The sequence below is a fragment of the Pseudopipra pipra genome, chromosome 5 (assembly GCF_036250125.1).
Source record: "Pseudopipra pipra isolate bDixPip1 chromosome 5, bDixPip1.hap1, whole genome shotgun sequence".
In the NCBI taxonomy this organism is placed as follows: domain Eukaryota; kingdom Metazoa; phylum Chordata; class Aves; order Passeriformes; family Pipridae; genus Pseudopipra; species Pseudopipra pipra.
Window position 1 is genome coordinate 10,910,065 of NC_087553.1, and position 19,141 is coordinate 10,929,205.

Genomic DNA, 19,141 nt, shown 5'->3' on the forward strand with positions numbered 1-19,141 from the left:
CCTGCGTGCACACACACACATACATATATATCTGTATGTGTGCATGTTGTAGGATTCCTTTTCTTTTAGAATAATTATACTATTAAGGTTGCTGTAATTAGAGTGAATTATAGGTTGCCTTGCAAAGATCAATGAGTTCCTGACTATCTACTTGGGTTTTTTTTTCCTTCTTTTTTTCTTCTCTGAAGACAACACTTCCTTCTGTAAGTGCTTCACGCAGAGAATTTACTCTATGGATTTGAAATCAAACAGAAAGGGCAAAGTGAATTTGATTCTGTTCTATCCTTAATTTGCAAACTTAATACAGGCTAGAATTTAGAATTTAGGCTTGAAACTTCAAAATTGAATTCCAAATTAAAGAAATTCCTAAACATTTAATCCACCTGAAGAAATCTCTCTCAAATATACACATGCAGTCTGTAGAACTACTTCGTGTCACTCATGTGAGGGGAAAATATTCATACCCGTTTGTAATGTCAGCACATGCTACAAGAAAATGTGACTAGCAGAATTCATCCTTGGCATATTATTGCTCTGCAGAAAAATTATGCAAATTGTATTTTAATCATTCCACTGAAGCACGGTACTTGATACTTCTAAGATGTTTCAGGTGGGATCCACGGCACGCTTTGTGCACACGTTTTTACGAGGGACCTTGAATGTGTGGGAGTAATTTGTTGCTCTGTCATCAGGACTTGTTTGGCTTGCTGGAGATGTAGGCGTAGCCCCCGGAGTCAGTGGAATCGAGCGATCGTTCCTCCGGCATTGTAAAAGAATGAGAGAGAAACACAGGTCCGGCGCTTTTAATTCTCTTTAAATATAAAAGCTCTCAATTATATATCTGAGGTGCTGCATTTTACCCCTCCAGTTCCTAAGCAACAGCTATTTTCAGATTGAGTGCGTCTGGTGTTGTCTACCTACTTCAGGCTTTTACGAGGTGGCTCGTCAGTGGAAGCTGGGCTGTTCTCTGTCTCCACTGACTCCCTTTGTCGTGGCACTGTGAGGAGACAGATGCTTTAGAGAAACGCGAGAAGCTCGGGTGTAACCGGTCTCAACCTTGCAGCTCACAAAAACTTGTGTACGTCGGGGAGCTCTGCCATCTGCAATGAAGCACAGGAGTCAGAAATAAGGTTCTTGACACTGGTTTGGGAGAAGCCTTTTTCTCAAGTCTGGAAAAAGCCTCTAGAGCAGATTCGAAACCATGAGCCGGAAATCTCTGTACTTGCTGAAGCGTAGGTGGGAGTCGATTCCCGCTGCTGACCAGGTACAGTGCTCTGGTGAACCTGTTGTGTCTCTGTCTACTCTTGCAGTGCCACTGTAAAGAGTTTTACATTGATTTAATGGGGGTGGTTGGGGTCCTCTGCATACAGAGAGAACCAGCTGATTATGACTTGTCATTTCCATGATAAATACTGCAAAATGTTCATAAAGCTGATTTTGCAGGAGCGTGTGCTTGTGAACGTGGAGATGCCATGACAGCCCACTAATGCAGACTTATTTAACCAACAGAATCTTCCTGTCTCAAAAATGAGACTTTTCTAAAGGCTTTAGGAGTGTTTTAAAGTGAGGGGCAAAGGAAAAGTGTAGTCTACTGTTAAAGGGTTCCTCGGTGCATCTCATATCTTACACATATGTATGTATGTATGAAACCACTGATGCATTGGCAGAACCTCAGCGTTTTCAGGATCATCTTGGTTGATGCGTCATTGCAAGTATGGTTAACAAGGATGAGAGTAAAGCAGATGTAAACAGGAAATATGTAAACATCTGCTGGGCAAAGCAGATGTAAAAATTGTGGGATGCTTTGTTTGGAGCAAGCGTTGTCACCATAAGTAGGACTAAGATGAGATGAATGGGAGTACTTGATCCAGGCACTCTAGGATTCTCTGAATTTTTTTTCAGTATCTTACTTGGTATGTAAAGACACTAAAAAAAAAATAATTATAGAAATAATATTGAAAGGAAAGTGGAGGTGTTTGCTTAGTACATGTTTCAACTCAGTTTTCTGTTTATAAAACAATTGACTATGAAGAAGTGCATTTATCAGTGATAAAGAGGAAATTCAGGAGAAAATTCTTCAACAGAAAGAAGGATGGAACATCAAAAATGCTTCCCATTTTTTGAGAAGCATCCTCCTCTACACTTTTTTATGGAGAAAGGGAAGGGAAAGGCAAATTACATGCCATGTTTTATAGAATTGTAGAATTTTAAAGCTAAATTAGACCACTGAGAACATCTAGGGATCTCAGACCTATTACTAGTCAAAAAATACTATGTCACATCATAATTCACAATAAAATAATAAGGCATAGTTGATGAATGCCTTTCTGTTGTATTGAAATGGAATTGAATTGATCCAGTTCAGTCAGACTCTCTAAAATCTCCTGGTAAAAGAGGGGTAAATAAATGCTCTCTTATGAAGTGAGTCATTTGTAATCTTGTTTCTATTAAGATGTAGAGACACAACGTTGTTTCAAAGGAAAGCTGTATTTCAGCCTCACTTTTCCAGCGTTTCTTTTTCATTTTAATCACTGTAATCTAATGTTGCATTGCATCATACTGTGTTACAGTATGATGTGTCTGGGAAAAATAAGTATTCCTTACCTAGGTGTGAGGTTTGCTTGACTGCACTGAGCTGTGCATCCGTTCCATCATCAGTCCCTCAACCCTTCTGGAGGGTTTTAAAAAAGGAAACTTCCCTGACCAATGTGTCACTTTAGGAGAGTGAGACTCAGTAAGTGATGCACATAGATGGGATTGACCTGAGCAAAGTGTGAATCTGGACAGAGACCGAAGGTGAACTAACAGGGGGAAGATGATGTTCAGCTTTAGACACACAGATATTTGCCTGGCTGTTTGCATTGCTCCTTACACTGGCTGGCATAAGTGGACTGGGGCTGCTCTGCTTGTTCTCCTCCTTCCTTGCTCAACAGTGCCTCGTAGGAAAATGCAGTTACTGTGCAAGATGAAAACCCCAAAAAGGCAACTTCTCGAGTGTTTTAGGCTGATCCTGTTCATAAGTTATTGTATAAAAATAATACCTCTGCCTTTTGCAGCAAATTAATTTTGTAGTCCTTAAATCACTAGCTTACTATGTTCTAGGCTAACCTGGAGGAAATGATATTATATTTTAAAAGATAAGTAGTAACACTGTAGGTTACTTGTCTATTGAAAGTAGATAAAAGATATTTACGTTAACAAATGACAAAACCTCTCCAAACTGGCTTACTGTACTACCACTTTTAAAAAAAAATACTAAAGGAAGGAAATAAAATCAAGCTCTGAAAGTGGGATTTTTGGCTTGATCTTGTTTCTTGTTTAAAGTAATACAGCAGATCTGACTTTTAAGAACACGGGAACTGTAAGTCCACAGTGAAGTCTGATACTCTATTTGAACACACTTTCTGTCTTTTAAAAGTTATTAAGTGATTTGTTATTCCTCATCTTACATCCTTTACATCAAACCAAAGTACACCCAGAACCATTTAGGCAAGGGTGAGCAGGCTGAGAAGTAAAGGTAGTGGCAAAACAAGAGTAGTTATGATGTCTATAGACAATATTGTTGAAGGTTGTAGGGTTTTTGGAGGTGTATTGTTATATAATTCTATTTTTGATCTTTTGAGCATCACTTACACTCACAGACACTACATCACAGAAGTTTCCATGGTTCCCAGGGTCCGATATGACAAAGGAATGTTATCCTTGGTGTTTTGCATTTTGTGTGTGTGAAAGGGTGAGGAAAGTGGATTTGAGTGCGAAACCTGAATTAGATCTATTTGGTTTCAGTTGATGAGAAATGTCTGATCTAGCTATACTTTTTTATATGTGGAATAGTTTTATCCTGTGAGTATTTTTCATGGGTAAATTTAAGCAAAATGGTGATGAATTAAATGTTGTATATTAACGTCTATTCATCAAACTTTAGTCTCTTAGGGCTTGAATCTTGAATGGCTTTCTCAATAATTTCAGAAGGAATTACCTTTATAGATCTAAAGAAAGGATTTATGAATGCTTTTCTTTCTTGTCCATCCAGCAGTTCATACTACCTGAAAGTCTTTCCTGAAGTTTCAGTAAGGTTTAGGGGGAAATTCTCTGTTGGTTTTATTTGGTGTATGTGCCTGAGGATCTTGTTTCTTGAACTGATCCTAATTTTTTATCTCTGAGAGCTGTAACTAAGAATGATTTCACTGAATGGATATGGTTTTAAAATGTTGTGGTAACCAGATGAGCCAGAGGTGTTAAATATTTGCTGTAATGCTGTTGAGTACTTCCCTCTGCCTGAAATTCCCTGTAGATTTCATGAGCTGTAGCCTTTGAGCATAAGTTCTATTTGATACTGCTCCTAAGACAGGAGAAATCTTCACACATTATCCCATGATGGAAACTGAATTTAAAAACAGGAACTAGATTTATACAGCAGTATAAAAACCTCATAACCAATGTAGAGATTTATGTAGCTGTATGTAGTTAAAAGGAATGTACTATGCAGATAAATAAATGTTGTAATATTTCTTCAGCTAGAAATGCATGCTTATAGCAGCATAAGCAGTGGTACTGCTTTCTGTACCATTAAGTCACCAGTTTAGATTGGGATGGATTAGTGTAAAGCCCATGAAGTGATGCCTCTCTCACCTGCCAGTGATTTACAGCACAGCTATGCCTGAGGCAGTTTGCATGTACAGTGCAATATCCTGCTCCTAACCACTGATATGGTGGGTGGGAGAAACTCCCAGAGCCTACAGCCCATGCAGGGTGCTAAACAGCAGATAAACTGATCCTGTTATGACTTGAGTCATAGCTGTGAAATGATAAATCAAGGGATTTTCCGAGAGTCAGTCTGATATCCCATTACCTCATGGAGCCACCATATTTTCAGTGTGTTCATGTATAAAGTAATTCTGATGGATTAAAGCTGCTGTAAAGAAATGGACAAGGTTCACTTTGTCAGGACTGGAAACTGTGGTTTTGCATATTTCTTTTTTTCTTTATTGTTTTTTAATTTTTTTACAAGTGGCTCACCTCAGCCACAGACGTTTTGCTACTTGCATGTTGCCTTTGTGCCCTGAATGGTCCTCACTTACAACCCTTGTACATCCATGAGGATGGCTACAACACATCTGATATTTTTAAGACAGTGTTGGAGCTCCTGTGCTTTATTTTTCTCTCAGGTGTCTGCTACACTCAGACTTCTTGCTGCTGTCCAGCAGCCTGATAGCAGTATGGAACTGCTGAGGTTCAGCCAGAGCCAGCTTCACTGGGAACTTCATGGTGAGGAAGCACAAGGCTCTGCAGGACAGCAGTCCTTGCACCTCGGCCGCAGGCAGGAATGTGGCACGCAGGCGTGGATGTTTGTGCAGGGGGCTGAGCCTGGCTCACAGCAGGACAGTATCAGTGAACTGAGTGAAAACCACAGTGCAGCAGGGGTTTGTGGTATGTGCCTCCTCTCTGTGCAAAGCTCGTGAAACTTTTCATGGAGAAGGGGATGATGGAATGGTTATGGCGAGGAGGCCTCGGAGCTGTCGGTGCGGGACTGTGAGTGTCCCTGGCTCACAGCTTGCCTGTGGATTAGGAAAATGTGCAAAAGAGCCAGGGGCAGCAGGAGCCAAGAAGTTCCTTCTCCTTTCAAGTGCCTGTGCCTGGTGGGCTGTGCCTAGTTATTCTTTTTGCACAACCTGTCTCCCAGACAGGCTACGGCCTGTGGTGGGAGCCATCCCGCCCATGGCATCACCACCACCACAACACGTGGTCTCTTGAGGAGGCTTCAGTGGCAGCAGAATAGCAGACATAGAAAGCCATGGAGAGGCAATGCAAACCAAGGTAGATGCACTACCTTGTATCATTGCATTTACTTAGAAGAAGCCAGCCATCAGTCAGATGGGCCACAGGAGCAGCACTGTGAGTGACCACAGAAGCTCCCAGCTCCCCTTGTACCTCCAGCTCATTCAAATCCGTGCACCCAGGGGTTACAGCCTTGTCACTTGTAGCTCATCTCTCTCTACACTTCCACATTAGAAAGGCCCATGGGGAATACCTGCCTGAATCAGAATTTCTGCTGGGACAAATCACAGCAGTGATCCCTCTAATTTTACCTAAAAACAGTTTACCAAAAAAAAAAGCTTTCTGTTAAGAATGTTTCTGTGGTTTTCCACAGTTATTCATTGTTAATAAAACCTTACATTATCCTTTCATTCAGCAGACAAGATTTCAAAGCTTTGGTGGCAGAGCAGAGATTTGTGGAGTTTGGGATGTTATGAGAAAGAGGCCTCATGGGAAGGTTGTGGGTTGTTTGGAATATGGAGCTGTGGCTGGGGGAGGAGAGTTGCTTTTGCACAGCAGGAAAGGTGCAGAAAGCTGAGGCTTGGATTAAGAAATGATCTATGAAAAACTTCCTTGCTTTCTAATGAAGCAAATGAATGATGTGGAGCAGAAAGCTATCTCAGAGAAACAACCTGACGCAGACTTGGCCTTGCTTCTCCCAGAAGGGAGGAGTTGAGCCACAGGCACTAAGCTGCGACTGTGGAACCATTTCTGTTTGTCCCACAGGCTTTCTACCCTGTTGCTCTGAGGAATGTGCAGGAGGGGAACAGGGTGGTAATGACACTTGAGAGAGATCCCTCTTGCTTGCCAGTGTATCGCCACTGCTCCTCAGGATGTGACCAGAGAGGTTCCTTGGGCAGTCAGGATTGTAAAGGTGTCCATTTAGGCCACAGAACCAATGTTTCCAAAGTACAACAGAGACCAGTTCATTTCAGAAGGATCAGCACCAGGAATGTATTCATGATCTGGCATGACTTTGGCCAGGCAAGAGCTGGGGCGGGGAGTCTCAGCGATGCACATCGCTCCGTGCTGGCAAATGGCAAAATCCATAGCAACTCACAAAAGCCAGAAGGATTATAGAGAAATTGCAATAAGTGTTGATGGAGGGCTGTGAGGGGGCAGGAGGATAAAAGGCAAGATCTGTCATACTGGCAGTTGTGACACAGGTGTGGGCAAACCTCCTGCAACCTTCCATATCTGTCATCTGTAGGATGGAGAAAAACCTTTAAAATGGTGCCAGACCCACTGTGAATCCCCTTCTCTGTCAACTTCTCTGTCTCAAAATGATTGGCAGTGGGGCAGGGGTGGACTGGAAGCTCGATAATGACAATCATTCTGTCTCGTCAATATTCTTGTAGCTCAATACAGATTTCCAGAAATGCTGCCTTTCTTCTTGAATACCTTTGTCCACTGTTAATCTTCCCAGGTTTGTTGTGCAAGTCCTGGTGATAATCAGGCAGTCCAGTTGTGTGACACAGAACAGAAGCCTGCTGACAATACTCAAATTGTATTTTACTTTATTCAGTGAGCAAGTTCCAGGAAAGCTACAATTTGTAGGATCATAGCTATGCTGCAGATGAGTGCAGTTTGGAAAAGTGCAAAAAGCAGTTTGAAATCATATCCTGGTGAAATGAGTCCTTGAAGAAGCATGGTAAGAAAATAAGCAGTTAGGCATGGTGCTGTTTGACACTCAGTATTTTGAAAAGCAGAGATAGTGGAAGAAGCTGATACAGTGGGTTTGGTTTGTTGGTGGGTTTTTTTGCCAAGCTTTGCCTTAGACTGGAGAGTGCATGTCCACTTGTGTGGTGCAGATATAGATTGACTAAGGCAATTGAATTGAGAAGATGAGATTGTGAACTCTCATCTTTTGCAGTAGAGGAAACAGATCTTTTTCTCCCCTGGGGTGATCACACTCCTAAAATACCCCTTAATCTCCCTGCATTTCTCTTGTCACAACAGTGTACCTGGCAGTTTTCATAATTTCATTTTTGGCATTTTTAATAGTTTTGTGTATTTATTTGTTTTCAGATCCCTGTTTCTTATACAGTATAAATTTCCTGGCTACAGCTTAGATTTTTCAATTGCTTCTTTACAAATTTAGAGGATTATGGTCCTCAGGTTAAGAGATTTTGTTCATGTGTTTGTTCTTTTTTTCTTTAGTTTTCCAGTTGCAAACTGTTAGGAAAAATGCTTAGGTCATCAGTTATACTTGTTTGTTGGATTTAAGGGGATTTAAAATTTATTGGCATCTGACAGTTAAGTTGCTGGTAACCTTTAAGACCCATAAAGAAAGTTACAGACTTTCAGAGCGTTTAATCTGCTGAAATTCAAGTCCTCAAGCTAGAACTCTCTGCAGGTTTTCAAACTGTAAATTCTTCATATTGCCAAAATACGGGCATCTCTGTGTCAACCTCTGAAACAAAAGCTACACTGAGAATGTTCTGAGACCAGTGGTGTGCATCTCAAAGAGTTTAGTAGTTAATAATGAGTAAAACAGTGTCCCTTAGTCTCCTGGAAATGGCTATGCTGGATAAAATTTTCCAAATACAGACTAACTGTTGCAAGGGGAAACATCAGCGCAAATGTTTAAAGTTTTGAAAAAGTATTAAGCAACTGAAAACAGGGTCTTATGAGGGGAAACAATGGCCTACATAATAATAAAGCTTGCTTGTAATGGAAAAAACCCCACCAACTGGAGCTTTTGTGATGATAGATTTTTGCTCCTGACAACTATTAAAAGCTGAGAGTTGTGCCACAAGGTGTTCTTTTCATTTCCAGTAACACCTTAGATTTCACTTTACTGCATATGTGTGTTTCAGGTATTTGTCACCTTCCCAAACAAATTTTTGGACACAATCATTGTAAAATTTTAGCTTCCTGTATTCAGAGATGAACCCAGTTATGGAATGAACATGATTAATGTATCTAATTTTTTACTGAGCACGGATTACACCTAGTCTTCAGCCAATATGCTTCCATTGGTATGTTAATAGTGGCATTGCTAGAGGATGTGGGCTGCTCTAACCTGCCTTACAGAGATGTTGGAAGATGCCTTCATTAACAAGGACAAAATGAACCTATGAGTTCACTCTGTAATGGAAACTTCATTTTGAAGACATTTTTATTAAGAGTTTTGCTTTGTTTTGTTTTTTCCCTGTGCTTTGTGTCTGTGCTGGGGAAGGTATCTATGCTGTAATTGCTGCTCTCTGGGATAGTTTTAAAGAATAAATAAGTGAAAGTATTTCCCATTGTTCCTTCCTTACAAGAACACATGCTGGATTCTCTAGTAGCTCATTTTATGAGTTTCCCAGTGGAAAGCTCACAGCTGATCAGCTCTGCTCTCAACAGCAGATGTTCTTTTTCTTGACTTTAGTAGTAAGCCATAATTTTGTTCTGTGTCTGATGGATCGGTGTTCAAAATTTCAAAATGAATTATTGGAGCAGCCTCCTGAGATTTTTGAATAAGCTAGAGCTGGAGTAAATCTCAATGTCAAGTCATAAAAAACAAAATTTTGTGTTGGGTTGGATTTTACAGATCAAGGTTCATTGTGTAATGGGTCTGCATTGCTCCACTTTCAATTCCTGAATAACCTTGAAAGTTACAAGAGCAGTATGAATTCTCACAGTCCATAAAAGAAATCTGGAGGTTACCAGATCTTGAATCTATAGTTCATAATTATTGAGTTGCTGGCCTTTATGCAGGAGAGAAAAAAAAGCTGCTGTTAATGAATGGAAAAGCCCTTAGAGGAGAGACAGTGGCATCAGTTACTGAACTGCAAAAATAGAAAGGAAAAGAAATTAGCTTGAAAAAGTTAATAACCTGGATAATGGAAAGGGTGCACCTGTAGCAAATTTGCAGATGATACAGAAGTGGGAGGAGTGGCTGCTACAGCAAGTTGTTGTGTTGCTGTTTCAGAGGGACCTTGGCAGGCTGGAGAACCAGGCTCACAGGAATCTTAATAAGTTCAGCAGCAGGAGATACAAAGTCCTCCCATGCCTGGAAGAAGTAACTTCAGGCAGGGACGGACTGGCTGGGGAACAGCTTGGCACAGAAGGACCTTGGGGGTCCCAGTGGACACCAAGCTGAAGATGAGCCAGCAACATGTCCTGATGGCAAAGCAAGCCAACAGCATCCTGGACTGCACTGGGCACTGCTGACAGGCTGAGGGTGGTGATCCTTCTACTCATCTCAGCACTGGTGAGACACACCTGCAATGCTGGGTACAGGTCAGTGCTCCCCAGTGCAAGAGAGACACAGAAATATTGGAGTGTGTCCAACAAAGGGCCACAGAAGTGATTAAGGGACTGGAGCATCTGTCAGGTGAGAAGAGACAGAGGGAGCTGGGACTATTCAGCCTTGAAAAGAGAAGACTCAAGAGCATCAATGTGTATAAATACCTGATGTGAGAGACTGAAGAGATGGAGCCAGACTCTTCTCAGAGGTGTCCTGTCACTGGACAAGAGGCAATGGGTACAAACTGAAATACAGGAATTCCTGTTTAAAAATAATAAGAAACTTGTTTACTCTGAGGGTGACCAAGCACTGGAACAGGTTACCCAAAGAAGTTGTGGAGCTTACATCCTTGGAGATACCTTTTGTTTTCCCTACACCTCCTGCCACAAGCACAGAAAATTCATGAGGAGGGAAAAAAAGCTGTAGAGATGGAGAAGATGAGCCAGGAAAAAAGTTTTTCCAAACAGAGCTGGAGCAATATTTAAAACCAGCTACCAAGATAGTGATTTAAAACATGTAATCCCTTTTCAGACTACATGGATAGTGTTTTGGTAGAAACCCAGATAACCTTTCTTTCTGTTTCCAGTAACTTTGCATCTGAAGCACAAGAGCTTACTTCTCTGAAAATGAGAAAATATCATTGTTAATACTGTCTGTTATTCTTCTGATATCTGGCAGACAAACAATTTGAAATTTTCTGTCCTGTATGGTTTTGAAAGTTCATATGTTACTCTCACATATGTGCCCTCAGCTTCAGAATAAGCCTGACACATGCAGCATTTTCAGTTTTCTCATTCAGGATAGGGGGACCTGAATCTTCAAAGTTAGGTGATGGATATGATAGAAATGTGAAATGGCAATATGCTTTTGTGTCACATTATCATGGACCAATTTTTTTAGGTGCCTAAAAATAATAACTCTCTGCATACAGAGACTGTGTTTTAGGACTCCTGGAGGGTTTTATGTACTTCCTTCTTTCAAATTAACAGTTGGAGTTGAGTGAACAATCTGCAAATAATTATTTTATATTAAGTTCTTCATTAAGATGCAGAAAAGGAGGGAGGCTTTGCTGACAAGAGAATCTGCAGTACTGCTTTCTATTCCTTACAACTCTGTGGGATGTGAAAGTGATGCATAGCTGAAGTCAGTGATTAGGATCTTAAAGGATCAGTGTTGCCTTTGAGACAGCGCTGCCTCGGAATGGTGATTGTTGCTGGGATTTTGATGTGGTTGCATTCTCATCCCAGAAACAGCCCCTGGACAAAAATCATGCTGTAGATTTTGACTCATTTCTGTCCAGATAGGAGTTGTGAAAATGTATGATTGTACATGTGGTTTCTCTGTGGAGCTGCCACCTCCCATCTTACAGGCAGACACTACCTTTTTTTTCTGAGCCACTACGTAGCATCGATGGTGGATGCAGCTTGGTGTTGGTGGAGGAGAAACACAAGCACCGTGTCTCTGTCCTCAAAGGACACAGTGCAGTTGGACAGTGGTACATCAGCAGCTGAGTTGTGATAACCACCCCCCCCCCCCATGCTTAGGCTCATGCTGTGCAGTGTACATTTTTTACTGAAGAGCAAGTAGAGCATGGGAGAGGAGGAAACATAGCAACTGGAATGGAAGTTCCTTAAGAGGAGTGTGAATCTGTCTTGTCCTGTACCAGACACATTTTCTGGAGTGAATCTCTAAATCTCTTGATGTGGGGTAGCCCTTTGTCTTTGGGACTGCATAGACAGCACCTTTGTTTCAAGACTGTGATGCTCCTTCTCCATCCCCCCAACACTGAGTCTTAAGGTTGGAAGAAGAAGCTGCAAAAGTTATACAACTGGGTGGTAGATTCCTGAGATTCTCGAGGTCCTAGGGATGTGCTATTTTTGTTGCTGCAGGCATTTAAAAAAATGTACTTCCAACATTTTGTTTTGGAATTATTGCTGGAGTTCTGAAGTCCAGGAATTTTTAGCAAGTCCTCACCATAGGAGCAGAAAGAAACAAATCCAAGATATTTTAATATGGCACACATAGTTCTGTTATTGCCAAAGGGAAGTGCTCTACTTAAATGTCAAGACAATGTTAACAACTGACACAAGAGAAAGGATTTGGTGATCCCAAATTGTTTGTAATGGTCTGGTGTCTTTCACTGAAAACTCTACCTCAGTTTTCCAATGCTTGGGAGGTGTTTATTGTGTAATGGATATGGAACCTGCACTCTCCTTGTTGCTTCAAGTCAGACTTTTTGGAGTCCTTGTAGTAGGGTAGATGAACCCTCCCTTGTCAGCATCTCTTGTGTGCTCTGAAAGGAACCACTTGAGGTAGCAATCACATAAAGGAGCAGAAAAATTCCTAGATCAGACTTTTCTTATGGTGGTATTCCAAAGTGCACTCCTATTTCTCTTCAATTAGGAATTGGTGTCTGTTGATATCAACTGCCTTTACTAGGGAGATAAATAAGCAGTACTATTTTAACTGATATGGTTCTTCCCATCATGGCACTTCATCTCATTTGGAGGACTGTTCTCTGTGTTTCTCTCACGTGCCTGATCATCCCTCCCAGGATGAAGCTAATTACTTAAAATCTGTCCCATTCATATTCCCTGATGTGTTGGAGTAATACTGATCACATCAAAGGACCTTTTTGGCCGTTACAATGAAACTGGAACTTAGTCATGTCTATAAGTTTCTCACGCTGCTATAAAATTTTCTAGGCATGTTGATCATGGGTCTGCTTTAAATACAATTTTTTTGGCTCAGGAATATGATTGATATTTTTCCAGATATTACTTCATGGTCCCCAGCTTGACTACTTACTCCCATTCAACTGTAATGCCTGCCCAGTCCCTAATGGATATTGCTGTGTGCTACATCCAGACTGGCATCCCAGACACGTTTTCAGCTGACCAGAGCACTCATTGACTTATCTTCACATCCACATTTGATGCTATTCTTCTGTATAAGGGCCTGTATCCCTTTTTTATCCCTCAAAAAAGTTCAAATGCATCTTTACTTTTTTAATCATAAGAAGCATAGAGTACTATGCTTCCTCCTGGTCCCCTTCTAGATTCCTCTCAGGCCTCCTTTGTATCATCTTTGGCTCTATTTAGGTCCTTGAATTGAAGCAAAGTTGTCTTAGCCTTGCCAACCTTTTTTTTCCCTTTTGCAACATTTCTGACATGGAACTTTTCCCATCCACAAAATGTGGTTCAGGTTCTCTGTATTTAAACCTTAATCCCTGCAACACCCATCTGTACAAAAAAGTGCCTTTTGCAGTTCAGGAAAAAAGTCTTCTAATTGTTCTTCTTATTCTTGTCTATCTGTTAGTACTTTTAATAATTTGATCTGCTCTGATCAGAGCCTGTCTATACTTATCAGCAGATTTTATGCTGTATATAAATTCAGCTCTTTCACTGTTCCATTTGATAATATCATAACCTAGTGATGCTCTCTAAACCAGGAAAATAAAACAAGAGATGAGTCTCTTAAACTTCTTTATAATTTCATTTTGATGCTGATGATCTTTTAGTATTTGTTGTGGTTTTTTCTATTCAGGCCATTTTTCCATTTTTGTTGCTATTATATTTTATAAGACAGATCCTGTGGCCTTTATTATACCACAAAACCTGTTACTTTACATGAGAATATTGATAATTTACAAACCAAAAATGAGGCCTCATAGTGCTATACTGATTATGACTGATTTTTACTCAGGTGACAGCAAATGTCCATCTCTGCAAGAGTACTTTCACAGAAACATCAGAACAGATGATGTGACCATATTTTTACTGTTTTCCATGGTTTTTTTGGCTTCCCACCCAGAGAACATAGCGAATTTGGCATTGCTATTCCAATTAATAAAAATATAGTCTTTACACTTTATTTTATTTGTCTTCTTTCCATTAAAATGTCACCAAAATGTCCATGAATTTTTATTTTATTACATTATGATTCATTAATGAGAATGAATGATTTAAAAGGACTGGGGTGGAGGGGAACTCAATTATAAAAGGAGTAGGAGGTTAAAACTGTGAAAATCTGAGGTAGGATAGCCACTATGCCTAGGGGTATGAAATAGGCTTCCCTGTGTATAATGTGCTCTGGATGCCTTAGCAGAGTATAACTTGATTTCTAAGTTCCTGGCAGCTGGAAATACTGCTCAGTGAGTATTGCCATCCAGACGATGCCTAAATTTATGATTTCTGTGTGAGGATATTATATTAACATCAAGTGAGATTTCTGCATAATGATTCACTGCCTTTCACTTTTTGTCACTATCTCGAATATGGTTGGTACCAAGGTATCCAGATTTCTTTTGTGCACTGAGTATGCTGTGGGGTTGGGAATGGTATTGGGGCATAGCAGCCCAGTTTGTGGGTTTCTGCTGCCACCACAGGAGCACTTGCTGTGTACTCAGTTGTCAAGGGGACACTTGGCAGGGAACTGTCTTGTGCTGTGGCAGTGAATTCATCTCTTCAGCTGTTACACAGGTTCACCTTCTGGGCTCAGTAACTGTCAGAAGACTTTTCAGCTGTTTACCCTGGATGAACGTGTTTCAAGACCTTGACGTCACCATTTGCCTGATGTTGTTCACTTTATGACTCTGTGGTTTAAGTTTTGAGGCCACACACAAAACTCTTTATGGTTTTCTCCTGTATGAACTTTCCTGCTGCCAGGAACAAGTGCATGTTTGATGCACTGTAAAGGCAAGAAATAGATGGGAATTGGAAGTATTTATTTTTTTAGTTTATGAGCAAAGACACTTCCGATGCTGCCTTCTGCTAGCAAGAGAGCACTATGAAATCCTTTCATAAACCTAATCCAATGTCTATCTTACTGTTACTTTGCTTTTTTTTCCCCTCCTAAATTCTCCTCTAGTGGTAATTTCCTGCTTATATTTATGTCCATCCCATTTGTAACAGTCCAATGTTATCCTGTAGCATAAACAAGCCTGCTCTCTAGGGTATTTTAAAGAGCAATAATATCCCCTCTCAACCATCAGTCTGCTACATTAGATAGGGTTTGCTTTTCTAGTCTATAGGTTATTTTCTTCCTTCATCTAAAAGCTCTTTCCTGCATTTATTGCAGTTAAGCAGAATTCAACTTTCTGCATAAATTGAATATAAATTAGAGTCTGCCTAGGTACCTGATTAAAGGAAAGGCAATAAATCAGGTATAAAACTTATTTTTAATCCTCTTGTAAAGCAGAAGCTATTTAGATTCATAGAATCACAGAATCATTTACACTGGAAAAGACCTCTAAGGTCATCAAGCCAAACTGTCAACCTACATTGCCAAGCTCACCACTAAACCATGTTCCTAATTGCCACACTCCCTGACACACAGGGCTACCCCACTGCCTCTCCTTCTTTGCATCTCCCTTCTGAAGAGTTTTCCTGCTGCCCAATGGCTTCCAGCCCCTCCTGCTCCCTGTACATGCCGTGTTCATTGGTGTAGGTGAACTTCAGTCGAGCTGTTGATCCCAACATCTTTCGTAGGGAAGAAGCCTCATTTCTTACATGACCATTCTCAGGTACTTTCATGGTTTCCAACCCTTCAATAACCCTTGTGGTTTTGCTGCTGCATGGATCTCCATCCCCTAACCCTACCAGGACTGCACATGGAAAGACCTCACTAGTACACCACCCCTCAAACATTGGTGTGCTGTCTCCATTCTTATCTCCAGGGAGCCTGGTTTTATGTTTCCCTCTTCAAATCTAGTTTAAAGCTCTTTCAGTGATTCCTGCTAACTACTGTAATTACATCCTTTTTCCCCTTTAAGACAAGTGTACCCCATATCTTACCAACAGGCCTGGTGTTGTGTAAATGAACCTGTGAACAAAAACCCAAAATCTTGCCAGTGACACAAGGCTCAGGGCCAGGTATTGATCTGCTGGCTCTTCCTGTTTCTTCCCTCTTCATTCCTTGCAACTGGAAGGATACAGGAAAACACTTCTTGTGCTCCTCAACCCTTAAACAGCTGCCCCAAGGCCCTGAAGTCTTTCTTGATTGTCCTCAGACTTCTTGTTCCAACTTCATCACTGCCTGCCTGGAAGATCAGTAACAGGTCTGAAGGCTCCATCAGAAGAGGAAGCTTTCTCTTCACATCTTTAACTGTCCCCAGGGAGGCAGCAGACTTTCATAAGTGAGTCTGGTTTGCATATCAGGCCTTCTGTTCCTTCTACTGTGACAGTGACCCATCTTTTCTTCTTTATGGAAGCAATTTTAATGCAGGGCATGGGCCAGCTTAACCTTGGCAATGCCTCCAAGCTAGATGAACCATCATTCTTGTTGCACCTGTATCAATGCTTTGTGTTTGTTCATGAATTGGTAAGTGAACAGGATCCTGACCACCTGAAATGGAGAATCTTTGAATTTGGACTGGCTCCTATTGCTAGTCCCCAGGAGTATAACCTTTAGTTCAGTACTGAATTTTATCCATCACCCCTCATCCAGTATTTTTGGTGTGATATCCCAGTAGTCTGTTGTGTGGGCATTTGCTGACTGTGCTTCTTGTGACGTGTCACTGATAGGAATATTAATTATGGTCTTTTCTAAGACTGACCTGGCCTTTGAGAAACTCAAAACATGATCCCTGGACCCTGACACATTCTCATGTTACATATGTTTATAGATTATAATTAGCAAATAGAAAAGAGATAAAAGTTGGCAAAACTGTTGTGATTTATGATTTAATTTCAGAGAAAAAGGGAGCAGGAAGAATTCCAGTTTTAGAGAATAAGAACTGAGTTTTCATTACCTTTTTCCTCCCTAAAGTTGTATTTCATTTAGCTGTGTGAAAAAGTAGCTGAAGAAAAAGGTAGGAGGAATATTTTATCTTGCACAAGAGATCAGGAAAACAGAAGCCTTCTCCAGGGCAAATAGTCTCAGGATATGGAGTAAATTGCCAGTCATCTTTCTCTCCTCCATATATTACCTGATGTAAAGAGGAATATACTGCTCCAATGCAGTCAAGAATTTTATTCTGTTACTTTGTTTTTCATATTACAGCTTTGGTGTCAGACTTGTAATCAGGAGGTTACCCCCATGATTTGCTGAAATGTGCTTTCTTTTCTCTATCTAGTGTTTAAGGGGAAGGCAAGTAACACTTTCAAGTCTCAGCTGGTGCATGGCACAAATGATGATTGAAATCAAATAATTGTAGTGCCTTGTAACCCTTGTAGTGCCTTGTAACAAATGGGGAACCTGCGTTGGGAAGTGTTTCCCACCAAGCTGTGTTTGCTGATTTGGGAGCTGGTGATGTCAGATACAAAGTCCTCCTTTTGGCATTTCTGTCCTCCAAGGCATTTCTGACAAAGGGTCGGCAGGAGAGTGTCAACATTTGAGGCTTCTGATGCGGGATGACTTCATATTGTAACAGCCCATAACATTTACTTTAAGAAAGGATGTGAGATCCCATCCCTTTATCAGCTGCAAGGGTTATCACATATTGTGGGACAAATCTAGCAGCTGAGTGCAGCTTTTTTATTTTCCTGCTCTGCTGTCAAACTGGAGTTTCTTCAGAATAACGTTTAAATAATATATTTTTCATAGGTATATGGATAGACCACATATGTAGGCGTGTGGGAGGGATGTAGGTGTCTGCTGCATTTAAAAAGCCATCTTATGTAATACAAAAAAAATTATTTTAAAACCTAAGGAAATGTGTCATGTCTGTGTTCAAAAAATTTTATTTCAGTTGGTTGTTATTTGGCTCTGATATATCAGACAAACCTGCTCTGGAGAACCAGTTACAGCTTTGGTGTGTGTTGTGCTGGGCTTTTTGGTTCCAGGATGGGCCATGGAGAAAGCAGAAGCAGAATCTGTGCATAGCCTGTATTTTCAGCTCTGGAAATTACTTCCGGACCACTAAACATGTCTATAGTGTTGGATTTTAAAACCAATTCTTATTTGTTGTTTGCTCCCTGATAATCAGTCCTGTGGAGAAGTGCAGAAGGGTCTGCAGCTCCAGGTCTTCTGTCTCTCCAGTGAATCACATGACTCCTTTCTTAGTTTGAGGAGTTTTCTGAGGAGTAATGACTTTTGGGATTTTTTTTTTTTTAAGTGATTAATTTTCTGTTGATTGAATTATTTTATCATCTTTTAGAAGGCAAGCCAGAAAGTGCTAATCCTAGGAAAGAACAACTGTTCCCTTTTGGAGCACAGAGTAAGTACTGATGAAGGAGATCAGCTAGGCAGCACTCCTAGTGTAAATGTAATCATTTAGGTTTCAATGGCTTGCAATTACAGCTTAACCTAAATGGCTTGCTCTACAGGCAGAAAATCTAATTAAACCTAATGAGTCAGTAATTTATGTTTCACATCCTATATACACCCCAATTCCCTAATCCCTATCACTACTGTAAATCCACTAGGAGTCAGCCGGACAACCAAGGGTAGGGGTGGGCTGGCCAGGCCAGGTAACCACTGACCTTCAAATTGGAGCCTTTCCCTCTCTGCTTCAGAGGTCATACCAAGGATTACCCCCCATGAAATCTGATGGTCATTGCCAGATCTGAAATATATTTGGCTTTTGTTTTGCTGTAAGACTTAGTTGAGAGTGGCCAAGAGGTTTCAGCTGTTTCAGGAGAAGGGTTCTGAGGGATGGACAGGAAAAGGGATTACTACGTTATTAACTTTATTTCAGTAAAATACTGCCAATGTGTAAACAGAGAATGGGATATGCCAGATATTTTCTATCTACTAGTCTGTCATAAATAACTGGTATTTCCACCCAAGAATACTTAGTTGAGACTAGAGCATTTCTTAGCCTGTTTGGTTAATTTTTTTGGCTGCTGTAGGTTGGAGTTTGTTGACATAGTAGGAGCATATAGTACTTCCAGGAGTGCTCATTAGTTGTGGATTAGCATGTATCTGTAATTATTGTCCTGATTACTTCCATGATTAAATGTAAAATGAATAACATACATGGTAGCATTCACATAAAATACAAAAATCAAAGATTTAGGTCTTTCAGAAGAAGTTTTGTGCTTCCCAGCAGGAGGATGACTGAAAGAATATATTTCTTTGATACAGACACATCATTAGTTGCTGTTACAGCAGATACAAATTTCCTTTGACATTCCTACTGAAATTAGA

General features: G+C 40.6%; 1 protein-coding gene across 2 annotated transcripts in view; it reads left to right on the forward strand.

Annotated features, from left to right (window-relative positions):
- PDE3A (phosphodiesterase 3A) overlaps window positions 1–19,141 on the forward strand; it is a 240,389-nt gene that overhangs the window by 149,913 nt on the left and 71,335 nt on the right. Inside the window, exon 1 of one of the 2 annotated variants that reach the window (XM_064654412.1) lies at window positions 223–1,264. The exons of the other annotated variant lie outside the window; for it this stretch is intronic. Within the exon in view, the coding sequence (XP_064510482.1) occupies window positions 1,202–1,264 (63 nt within the window). The 5' untranslated portion in view covers window positions 223–1,201. Of the gene's footprint in view, window positions 1–222; window positions 1,265–19,141 lie in introns of those variants that run through there. 2 annotated transcript variants of the gene reach the window in all.